The sequence below is a fragment of the Strix aluco genome, chromosome 33 (assembly GCF_031877795.1).
Source record: "Strix aluco isolate bStrAlu1 chromosome 33, bStrAlu1.hap1, whole genome shotgun sequence".
Taxonomy (NCBI): domain Eukaryota; kingdom Metazoa; phylum Chordata; class Aves; order Strigiformes; family Strigidae; genus Strix; species Strix aluco.
The window spans coordinates 2,504,016-2,516,248 of record NC_133963.1 but is presented as its reverse complement, the minus strand read 5'-3'; the positions used below and the strand labels follow the sequence as shown (position 1 = coordinate 2,516,248).

The window sequence follows — 12,233 nt, the reverse complement described above, 5'->3', positions numbered from 1 at the left end:
GGGGAGACTGTGAAATTGGGTGGGGACACACTGAAATGGGGGGGAGCTGAAACCCAAAAAGAGGGGGGACACCTCAAATTGGGGGGGACTCCAAAATGGGGGGACGCACCCCAAAGCAATGGGGGGGAGCCACACCAGGGTACCCTGGAGACTCGGCGGGGGGGTCCCTCCTTTCTTATCGGGGGTGCTGCTGGAATTGGGGGTGGGGGTTGGGGGTTTTTGGGGTCCCCCCCTATTTTGGGGTTGTTTTCAATGACAGGGGCAGCGCTGGGGGCGCACGCGGGGGCTGCCCTGGTCTTGACCTTGGCTCCTCTTCAGCCTCTGCAGGTGGGTCGGGGGGCTTATTTTCGGGGTGACCCCCCCGCACCCCACTGACCCCCGCGTGTGTGTCCCCCCCTCCGTGTCCCCCCGCTGCCACCGAGGTGCTGCTGCTCGTCACCGTCCTCGGCTGCCGGAGGAGACTCTGACCCCCGCCCGGGGGGGGGAGGTTTGGGGACCCCCCGGGACCCCCAAGGGCCGGCCCCGGGGGTCCCCAACATCCTCCAACCCCGCACCCCCGTTTAAGCCGCCGCTCCCGCCCAAAGAAACGGGCAAAAACTAAAAGTTTCCCGCCGAGCAGCAGGGAAATGTTTGCGGCAGGTTTGGGGGCGGCAACGGGGCGTGTCCCCGCCCACATGCAAATGAGCGCCGCGAGGCACGCTGGGAGCGCCGGGAGTGGGGGTCGGGGCGCGAGGAGGGGGAGAGGAGCGGGGGGGCGGGGAGGAGCGGGAGGGGGAGGAGTGTGGGGGAGCGGCTGGGGGAGGGGATGGGGGGGTGTGGGGGGCGCGGTGGGGTCGCTGTGAGTTCGGGGCGTGTCGCGTAGGACCCCCCCGCCACGTCGGAGAGCAGCGGGTGGGCTGTGACGCGGCGGGGGGGTGGGTCGGGGGAGTGGATGGGGGAGGGGCCAGAGCGTGCGCAGCCGGGCGGCGGGAGAGATGGGGCCTTCGGCAGGGGGGTGTGTGCCCTGAGGGGAGGGGGTGTCTGGGGAAAATGGCTGCGTGGGGTAGGGAAATGAGGGTTTGGACCCTAAAACGAGGGGCTTGGAGCTTTAGAAATGAAGCTTTGCACCCGAAAAAGGCGGGTTTGGACTCCAAAATAGGGTTTGAACCGTAAAAAGGAGAGTCAGAGCCCTAAAACGGAGGGGCTTGGAGCATGAAAAGGCGGCTTTTGACAGTAGAATCAAAAGTTTGCACCCTAGAATTTAATCTCTCCGAGGTGAAATGGGGGTTTGTGCCCTACAACATCGATGTTGTGATCACTGCAGCTTTATTGGGTGAGCGGGGCCCGGCGGCGGGGCAGGAACATGGTGGCGGTGGTGCCCGGGGCCCTCAAGGACACTGGGGGCGTCTCAGCAGCAGCAGCAGCTGCGTGTCCCCCGCCGAGGGCGGCTGCGCCGGTACCGGCGATGCTTGGACCCGGCCGGGCTCTGCTGGGTGCCGAGGGTCCTGCGGGTGTGGCGGCTGCGGCGGCTCGTGGAGCGCGACTGGGTGCGGCAGCTGCGGGTGCTGCGGCGGCTGCTGCCCCTGCCACGGCTCCTGCTGCGGCGGCACTGGGCCGTGCTGGCGGTGCCCAGAGGGGCGGCCACTGCCCGGGCCCTCAGGGAGTCGGGGCTCTGCGCTCCCACCCCGCTTTTATAGAGCAGGGCCGGGCTCGGGCCCTTTGTGCCGGGGCCACCTCATCAGTGATGTCGCAATGTCCCCACGGCCAGCAGCCCGGCGCCGGGGCACTGGTGGCACTGCTGGTGGTGGTGACATCGCTGATGAGGTCTGTGGGGCTGTGGAGAGGGGCTGGGACACGGACACCGGTGGAGGTGCTGGTGGTGGTTCTGGTGCTGCCGACTTTGCTCCTGTGTGGCTTTTGGTCATTACCTCAGCCCAGGGGTTTTCTCACTTTTACTCTTGTGATTCTCTCCCCGATCCCGTGGCGGGGAGTGAGCGAGGAGCTGCGTGGGGCTGAGCTGCTGGCTGGGCTTAAACCACCACCCTGCTCCATCCTGGGCCTCCCTGGGCTGGGGACCCCAACTGGCGCCAGCACCGCCAACACCTCCAGCACCGCCAGAACCTCCAGCAGCGCCATCATCATCACCAGCACCACCATCATCATCATCCTCACCAGAACTACCAGCACCACCAGCACCGCCGGCACCACCAGAACCGCCGGAACTGTCAGCACCGCCGGCACCGCCATCATCGTCGTCATCATCATCATCGCCATCATCATCACCAGCACCACCATCATCATCATCCTCACCAGAACTACCAGCACCGCCGGCACCACCAGAACCGCCAGAACTGTCAGCACTGCCGGCACCGCCATCATCGTCGTCATCATCATCATCACCACCAGCACCGCCAGCAGTGCCCCGGCTTTGCTCTTTTCCCTGCCAGCCCCTGCAGCACCATTTCCTTCTCTCAGTGGGGTCAATTACAACAGTCGCTCTCACTAGCGATGTGCAAGGCCGAGTCAAAAAGCTCAGCCAAGCCCTGCTCATCAAATGCCCACGGTGCCGACGGCGCGGAGGGCTCCTCCTGGGCCTGCAGCGGTGGTGTCTGCCGGCCTTCGCACGGTTCCTGCCAAGAGAATGCCACCTGTCAAACGCTCAGACTTCAGCTGCCACTTCTCTGACCTGGAAGAACGACTCAAACACCACAACGACCGAGGACATGAGTCTATGCAGCATCTGGTCCCTCCAGCCTCTGCTTCTGCAAAAAGCATTCACAGGAGAAAGTGCTGGAGAGCAGGCGTGCATTCAGCCTGGGCAGCAGCAAAACCCCCACAGGCCGGAGGGGAACTTCCTCCTCGAGGTAGCAGCTTTCTTTTTGGTAAATCGGAAAGGCAAGTGTCTTGGGAACAGCCAGACTAAGCCTCTCCTGCTGCCTCAGCATGCCCTGGTCTCCAGACACGTGGCTTTACTGGGACTGCAAATAAAGGTGACACTTAGCCGTGGGGCAAGCGGAAGGCGGTCCAGGATTTTCTGCACTTTCCAGCATTCCTATTTTCTACCCTGTTTGTTATAACAAACAGGATCTCCTGTTATAACCTTGTAAGGCAAGAGTGAAAAAACAAATGTAGAAGGTTGAGTTCCAATGAATAACATAGGTTTCCCTTTCCAGCTTACTGCTGATGGGGAATTACTCCCATCATCCACTGACTACTTGGAAATCACAGCTGCATTGCGCTGCTACTGAGGTTATAAGGTAGGAGGATGATTTTTTGAATTTCAGAGCCTTGCAAGTATTTGTTTAGGGTGTTGCCATCACGAACACGGCTAAGCTAACTGCTTGACTCACAACTGTACGAGGTGCAGAAGAAGCTTGCTCTCAGGCTTGTCCTCTTGATGAGCCATCTAACAACGCAAAGTCCCAGAGCACAGCTGCTTCAAAGAAAGCAGTCTGCCGCCTCTGTTTTGCCCCAGAAACTGCAGATATGGGTTGTTTTGCTACAGGGTTTGTGAGCCTGGCTTTGCCTCATACCTCTCCTCCTTCAGCTTGCCTGGCCACGGCTCCTCCTCCTTCTGCCAGGCTGCAGAGCAAAGAGGGTGGTCGCTCAAGGTGCACGTCTGCCTGACACACCATCTCCACCTCTATTCCGTGGGCCCCAGGCTCATCAGAACACAACTCTGGAAAGCAAAGGCGTAAGGAATGACACGTGTTGGGGTCTGCTGAGCTTTAAAACTCATGACTCTGCCTGTTGATTCAGTAGGACAAACTACATCCCAAGACTGTGCCGCAGAATGACTCCTGTGAAGCAAGATGGCAAAAACCTACACCCCAACTGAAGAGGGACACGGCTGTGATGGCTGACCCTCTGACGCCGTGTGCTCTGCAAGCCCTGCTGCCCTCCTCGGGAAGGACTCCTGGCAGCGGGCGGCACTCAGCAGATGTCAGACGCCGCAGCCCAGAGCACTGGGTCTCACCGTGAGAACACGCCCGTTCTCATCCTCCCCCTGCCAGCAGAGCCCTGGAGGTGACAGCACATCTGAAATGTGGGCACTTGGTCTGAGTTGTACCTGTCTCCTACAGGAGAGCTGAGAGACCTTGCTCAGGAAAGAAGGGCTACAGAGAACACAACACAACCTGCATTAGTCAGGCAGTAAGAGAACAAAACTTCCACCGCAGAGCACCTGGCTCTGGGTGAAATGCTGTGCCAGCAGAGAAGAGCCTCAGTGCCGCTGGGCAGCAGGGCCCAGCAGTGGCACCGGTCACAAACCTCAGGCCACATCTGATGAGCTGCGTCTTGATGTTTCGATGCGTCTTTTATCCACGGTCTAGTACAGTCACCAACCTCACCGTTAATGAATAAAACACATCTCAAAAAGTCATTAGTAGGTTTGAGGTCTGAAAGTTTTAACTCACTCTCCTGTGGAGAAGAATGTGGATGAAATGCCTCGTTTGTTGAGACCACAGTAAGTCACCAGCGCTGGCTCTACAGTTCTGTGGGGGAGTGAGGTGCTTTAGGTCCTGTCGGGGTCTGAGACCACGCGGCCGCTGCCCCTCCCCCACAGAGGGAGCGAAATACAAACCCCGGGGCTGAGATAAGGAGAGGTTTAATACAACAGAGCAACAGCGACACAGCAAACAGCAACAATAACAGTAACAGCGATACCGATGAACAGAGCAGGTGTGTACCGATACAGCAGGGAGAGCAGAGCGATGGCACAACCCACGCGCTCACCGACTCTCCCGCGCTGCCGCGCTTGGGCGCCCGGAGGTGACGTCAGCACGGTGTGGAATAACCCGGCTAGAGCTTCCCCCCGCTGCTGGGGAAACTTAACCCTGTCCTGCCTGAACCTGGACAGTTACCGAGGCCCAACTCGTTGGAGCACACCTGCTTCCCAAGGACAAAACCAAGGTATTTTGCTGAACGCTGCAGCTCTTGGTAGATTTTCACAGCAAACGGCTTTGTTTTGATGGACACAGCAGTCCTTGGTAAAACCCCACAGAACAGTCTGGGCCAGCAGGATTCTTAGCAATATTCAAAAATTAATACTATAAGTTGCTGTGAGTAAGTAAATAAGTTGCTAAGCAGTTTTCTGTAAGTAAATAAGTCTCAAAACAAGTAATCATTTCTCTGTACCAATTCCCCCTTTTCTTTTCCCTCAGCAAATTCTTTTGCAGTCAAAAGGGTTTCACTATATTTTATTACTGTCCGTAAGGCCCATATCTGTTTTGTTAGGTTCTTCAATTCACACCAAAAGAGAAGATTCACCGTCGTTAACATTGTCGGGATTATTAGCAATATCGGTATCGGGTGAGTCAGTATATTTAAGATTTTGGAAGCTGATGGGGAATAGCCTGCAAACACATCCCACCAACAGTGTTCTCCCTCTGACTTCACTCGTTTCATGACTTGGTGTGTTCTCTCTGTAGCATGCTGGACAGTAATTAAAGTCTTCTGTCCTCTTTCTTGGACCTGGTTCATCAATCTCTTTAAATTTTCGTGATGCAAAAGTTTTCTCACTAGGGTCAGATCCATTCCAGTAGGGTGGGCTGCCAGTCTTGAACTAATTTATAATTAGATGGTTGTGACAGGAGCAGTACAACTGAGATCACACCCTGTAAGACTAACGAAATTGCAGATACAGCTGTTGGAATGATTACTTGTGTCTATTGTAAGGTCATCTACTTGTACAAAGTCACACAGGGTTCTTAAACAAACACATCCCACCCCCACGTAAGTTATAACAGTCTCTGGGGTTCCACTGGGGTGAATCTCGAATTGGCAGACGTTTTGTTCAGTGTCCAGACAAATGTCATGAGCTTTGGTGGTGTCATCTTCACAAACGAATCCCTGCTGGTCTCGCACAGTACAGGCCTCAACATCAATAGTTTGCCATTTCTTCTTATTTTTTATAGCCCATACCCTGTGCTCTGAGGGATACATCACAGCTCCGTGATGATTCAATCCCAATGCCACAATCGGATCTATTTTATGTACCCGAGCTCGATATATCGTTAATACAGAAGCTGTGGCTGTGTTCTTAAGGGGGTCAAAGGTAAAATTAACTAAGTGCCCCCATGATTGAAATCTTCTTTCAAATTCTGCTGCATTATCCCATATTACCTTTGGGTTCCGTCCTCACCTTCCCTGATGACTGCAGCTGCTGTTGGCTGTATCCATAACTGAGCTTGGACACAACTGAGGGCTGTCGAAACGTTACTTTGAATCGTGTCTAATGCATCTACGATTACCTCGTTATCCTTTTCATGAAGGTTCTCCCCTTGTGGAAATGCACTTGCCATGAGCCACTGATTGTTGCCCAGAGTTAGGAGGGAGGATTTTAGAGGATACTGTATTTTGTTCAGGTCACTGGTTACTGCAGCGAGTTTGTTCATTATTATTTCCCAATCAATACGAGTTAAAACTCCCAATCCTGTCCCTAGAGCACCAGCGGGGTCTCATTTGACTGTTCCCCCACTCCGGCCGCTTCCCATCCCTCTACTTTACCTTAACACACCACCCGATGAAGCTGACAACATCCCCCTCAGGCAGATGGTGCAGAGGTGTGCTCTCCCCGCGGCGCAGCGTGTGCACCTGAATTCGAGACAACAATTAACACAAAATTACTTCTCCTGCTAGAGGAGAGATACTTTACTTACAGCACTCGGCCCCAGCACGAACAGGCTGCCCCGGTGCCGCAGCGGGTGAGCACTAGGGCGTGCTCCTTCCTAATGGATGTTCGCTTGTCCCAGCCCAATTCAAGGATTTTACTGATTTTTTACACTAAATTCCCACAGAACGCCTGTCTGAGCTCTCCCGAGCGCTCTGCCCTATCCCAACCTGACCACCTCCTACAGTTTTCACAGTCAAAATCACCTCCAAACACAACCCCAACGTGATTTTTACAAGTAAAACACTCAAAACCAAAAATCGGATTGCATGAAAAATCCCCACTCCCGTGTATAGGACACCAAAGGTTGACAATTGGGGTGACACAGGGATGGGGGGGACAGGGGTTGGGGGGACACAGAGGGGACATTGGGGTGGCCTAGGGGGATGGACCGGGATGAGGTGGGACGTTGGGGGGACACGGTGGGATGGAGGGAACGAGGATTAGGGGGATCCTGGGGGGATGAAGTGGGATCTTGGGGGGACATGGAGGGGTTTGGGGTGACACAGGGACGGGGAGGATCCCAGGGACAGAGGGGACAGGGGTTGGGGGGACACAGAGGGGACACTGGGGTGACTTGAAGGGGGATGGACCAGGCTGAGATGGCACTTTGGGGGACACAGAGGTGACAGAGCTGAAGTAGAACACAGAGAAGGGGGGGCTCAGAGGGGTCCCCTCAGCCAAAGGGGGGCTTGGGGAGGCGTCCCCCAGCCAAAGGGGGGGCTCTTGGGGGTCCCCCCAGCCAAAGGGGGCTCAGGGGAGCCTGACGGAGCCTCTGGGTGCCCCTGGCAGGCAGCCGCACGCCCGCCCAGAGCGGCGCCTGGGACCCCAACAACCCCAACACCCCCTCCAGGTAGGGCCGGGGGGTCCCCCGTTTAACAGGGGGGTCCCCCATCACCGGTGTTGCGTTTAGGGTAGGAGATGAATTTGGTGAGAGATAAATCCCCTTGGGTTCTAGCCGGCCCTCAGCGGTCAGAGGGGCGAGGGGCGGCTGGACTTACCCCTTCATAGGTATTACATTCTGTTGGGATTAATACACCAGCTGGGCCCGTGACTGTAAGTCTGACCCGGCCCGAGCAGGCACTCGGGAGAAACCGTCAGGTTCACCAACAGGACGGTTTATTTTCAGGCAACATCTACAGATTCTTGAAGATTGCCTGCGATAAATGCACAAACCGCAGGTTGGCTCTAGAGCACGACACACAAAAAGAGAAAGCAAACCAAACCGATGGCAATCACACACACACAGTCCCGGGGACACACTCGGGTGGCCCAGGGGATCTTACCAAAGCGCGTCCCCTCTGGGGGGGGAGAGCACAAACCCGTCCGTCTGTCCCTCCGGTTTGGGGTCGGATTATCGTCCCTCCCAGGCAGGTACAGACTTGGGGTACTATTTACTGTAGTAGGCGCGGTGAGCGGGGGGACTGGAGTCAAATCGTTATTCTATCATTAATAACAGAATTAGCTTCGTGGTGCCAAGGGGCACGGCGGGTTTTTGTGGGGAAAAGAGAGAGGACGGGAAGCAGGGTCGGCTTGGTACGGCGGGTGCAGCTTGTGTGGGAAGAAGGGAGGATGAGGCACAGAGCTGGCGGGTTGCTACAAAAAATCCTATTTCGAGGGAACCGAGCAGAACAGGAGATAAATCTGCCCTTGAGCGAAAGGATGGGACCGCACGGCCTGCACCTCGCTTCGCATTCCTCCTTGGCGCCACACCAACCACAAATCACTGGACCATCCCCCCCAACCCCCCCGTCCTGTGTTTATTCTGGGCACTCGCTGTCAAGGAAAACGTCTCACTGCTGGGAATTTCTCACTGTTTTGCTCTTTTGCCTTCCTCACACTTCCCATACCCAATTTCCAATCACTAATTTCCAACACCTAACAACAGGGGACAGGGACAGCGTCAGGGGACCCCCACCCACCCCCCCACACCTGTTTGCCGTTGTGGGTGACGGAGGAGAGGATGGTGTGTAGGGTCTTCACCCCCATGGCGATGTCCAGGAGGTGGGAGGCGAAGAAGAAGTTGTTGTAGTGGCCCAGGAGGGACATGGCCATGTACCAGGTGAGGTAGAGGAAGGACTGGAGCGGGGGGACACACATGGAGGGGGGGGTGTCACCCCACAGCCTGGCACTCCTGTCACCACACCCCCATCACCTCGGGTTCTGGAGGCCCCTGGGGGAGTCCTGAGGGGTCTTTGGGGGGAACTGGGCGGTCCAGGATGGTCCCAGGGACATCCAAAGGCTCCCTGGGATAGTTCTAGGAGGTCTCTGGGGGGGTCTCGGGGGTCCCTGGGGGGTTCAGGGGATGTCCAGGGAGTTCCTGAGGGCATTCAGAGGGTCCTTGGGGGGTCAGAGGGTGTCTGGGGGTGGCGGGGATCTGGGGTGGTCCTGGGGGTCCCTGGGGACACCCACCTGGTCCCCCATCCCCCTGGCACCTCGATTCCCTTGGGACCCCCCCATCCCCCTGAGACCCCCCCCCAATCCCTTGGGACCCCTCCATCCCCGATAACTGATAACCCTTGTGCCAGCAGGTGTTATACTGAGTTATAACCAATCACCCATCTGATGGAAAAGGTGCAAGTGTTGAAGCCTGAGCTGTTACGGAGGCTCTCAAATAAACAGCCAAGCACCAAAAAATTAAAAAAATCGTTATTAACACAGTTAGCTAGCTCTCCGCCAATGCCAGGTTCGAATGCCTGTGAGAGGAGACAGAACAACTCCCCAGGGTTTCGTGACAACCCAAAAGGCTCCGTCCCTCACCCAACACGCGAGGGCTCTCACCCTCGAGGACCTGCTCAGGGCAGCGTCCCCACCCAAGGCCCCTCGAGGAGTTTCCTCGGGCAGCGTCCCCACCCCAGGGGAGAGGCCTCGACCGCAGCTGCTGCCGCAGGGGACGGGCTCCAAATGGCTCCCAGGGGCCTCCGCTGACACCCGGGTGAATCTGCCCTGTGGGCAATGGTGGCTCCCGTTGGCCAAAGGCCCCAACTGCCGTGAGACCCCGAGAGCAAAGGCCGTCAGGAGCTGCTGCACTCCAGCAGCCAAGCAGCTGCTTTCACTGGGGGGGGCACTGCCACACAGGCTGGTCACACTTCAAGAGCGAAGTCGTAAAGGCACAGGAGCGGGCTGTTCCCGTGTGCCGGAAAACAAGCAGGCGGGGAAGGAGAGCGGCCTGGCTGAACAGGGACCTTTGGCTGCATCTCCAGAACAAAAGGAGAATCTACCGCCTTTGGAAGAGGGGCAGGTCGCTCATGAAGACTATAAAGTTGTAGGGAAGTGATGCAGGGAGAGCGTTAGGAGAGGCAAAGCGCAGCTAGAGCTCAGCTTGGCTGCAGCTGTTAAGGATAACAAAAAATCTTTCTGTGAATTCATCAACAGCAAGAGGAGGATTCGAGAAAATCTCCCTCCCCTACTGGATGCAGAGGGAAACGTGGTCACTAAGGATGAGGAGAAGGCTGAGGAGCTCAACGCCTCCTTTGCCTCAGTCTTTAGCCCTGGAACTGGCTGTTCCCTGGACACCCGGCCTCGTGAGCTGGGAGATGGGGAGGGGAAGCAGCCTGAGGCCAGCACAGTTGAAGAGGAGGTGGTCAGAGACCTGCTGCACCACTTGGCTGCACACAGGTCTGTGGGACCGGATGGGTTACACCCAAGGGTGCTGAGGGAGTTGGCAGACGTGCTCGCCAAGCCGCTGTCCATGATTTACCTGAAGTCATGGCTGACTGGGGAGGTCCCATTGGACTGGAGGGTGGCAAATGTGACACCCATCTACAAGAGAGGCAGGAAGGAGGATCCAGGAAACTATAGAGCTGTCAGTGTGACCTCGGTGCCAGGGAAGGTCATGGAGCAGGTCATCTCGGGTGCCATTGAAAGTCACATAATGGACAACCAGGGGATCAGGCCCAGTGAGCGGGTTTAGGAAAGGCAGGTCCTGCCTGACAAACCTGATCTCCTTCTACGACAGGGCGACCTGCTCATTGGGTGGGGGAAAGGCTGTGGGTGTTGTCTACCTTGACTTCAGTGAGGCCTTTGACACCGTTTCCAAAGAGTGGTGGGGAACGGAGTTAAATCCGGTTGGCGGCCGGTCACGAGTGGTGTCCCCCAGGGCTGGGTTTTGGGGCCACTCCTGTTTAACATCTTTATCGATGGTCTGGACGAGGGGATCGAGTGCCCCCTCAGTCAGTTTGCAGATGACACCCAGTTGGGTGGGAGTGTTGATCTCTCGAGGGTAGGGAGGCTCTGCAGAGAGACCTGGCCAGGCTGGAGCGATGGGCTGAGCCCAACGGGAGGAGTTTCACTAAGGCCAAATGCCGGGTGCTGCCCTTGGGCCACAACAACCCCCAGCAGGGCTACAGGCTGGGGGAGGAGTGGCTGGAGAGCTGCCAGTCAGAGAGGGACCTGGGGGGTGATTGATGGATAACGAGCCAGCAGTGTGCCCAGGTGGCCAAAAAGGCCAATGGCATCATCCTGGCTTGTATCAGCAATAGCGTGGCCAGCAGGGACAGGGAAGGGATCTCACCCCTGTGCTCGGCACTGCTGAGGCCGCACCTCGATTACTGGGTTCAGTTTTGGGCCCCTCACCCCAAAAAGGCCATTGAATGACTCGAGCGTGTCCAGAGAAGGGCAACGGAGCTGGTGCAGGGTCTGGAGCACAGGTCTGATGGGGAGCGGCTGAGGGAACTGGGGGGGTTTAGTCTGGGGGGGTGTGTTGGGGTGTTGGGGAGTGGTGCTGGGCAACATTGGGGTGTTGGGGTGCGGTGTTGGGGCAGTGCTGGGTGCTCTTGGGTGATGCCGCAGTGTTGGGGTGTTGTTGGGGTATTGTTGGCATCTTGTGGTGCGGTGCCGGGTGGTGCTGGGCAATGCCGAGGTGATGCTGGGTGTCGGTGGGTGTCGGTGGGTGTCGGTGGGTGTTGCTGGGTGCTGGGGGGTGTTGGGGGGTGCTGGGGGTGCCGGTCTCACCCCAGGACACCCTCCTCGCAGAGCGCCAGCAGCAGCAGCATCCCCCCAGCAGCCCAGCGCTCTGCACCCCCAGCAGCACCCAGGGGCACCCGCCCTGCGCCCACAGCATGGACGGCACCTGGGGGGGGGAGGACACACATGACACACGGCTCAGGGGGGGCAGCAGGCGGCCACCCCCCCACTGAGTGGCACCACAGACGGCACGGACGACACGCGTGACACGCTACGGCACACGGCGAGGCCCACGCGGCACGGAACAGGCGGCAGAGCACGGCACACGCGATGGACACATGACACACACGGCACACGTGACGCACGTGGCCCATGCGGCACACACGACATGTGACACGCATGACACGCAAGGCACGCGTGACACGCTGCGGCACAGGGTGTGGCACACGTGGCACGGAACAGGCGGCAGAGCACGGCACATGCGACGCACACGTGACACACACGGCATGCACGACACAAGCAGCACACGTGACACACACGCGTGTCCCACCTGCACACACACACACGCGTGTCCCGGGCACTCACCACGGGGCCCAGGGCCAGGTGCAGCAGTAGCCCGGTGGCCAGGGCCCCCAGCCCCAGGGCCAGGCAGAGCCCCGGCAGGACGGGCAGGGCCCCC

General features: G+C 57.8%; 1 protein-coding gene across 2 annotated transcripts; it reads left to right on the top strand.

Annotated features, from left to right (window-relative positions):
- The first annotated feature begins 1,037 nt into the window (after window positions 1-1,037).
- Window positions 1,038-5,407, top strand: LOC141917050 (uncharacterized). 2 transcript variants are annotated; one of them, XM_074810108.1, is made up of 2 exons: window positions 1,038-3,236; window positions 3,527-5,407. In XM_074810108.1, the coding sequence occupies exon 1, from the start codon at window positions 1,343-1,345 to the stop codon at window positions 2,483-2,485; it is 1,143 nt and encodes a 380-aa protein (XP_074666209.1). In that variant the 5' UTR covers window positions 1,038-1,342; the 3' UTR covers window positions 2,486-3,236; window positions 3,527-5,407. The 2 variants fall into 2 exon arrangements, with proteins under 2 accessions (XP_074666209.1, XP_074666208.1); XM_074810107.1 differs by having other exon boundaries at window positions 3,485-5,407.
- Window positions 5,408-12,233: the final 6,826 nt, after the last annotated feature.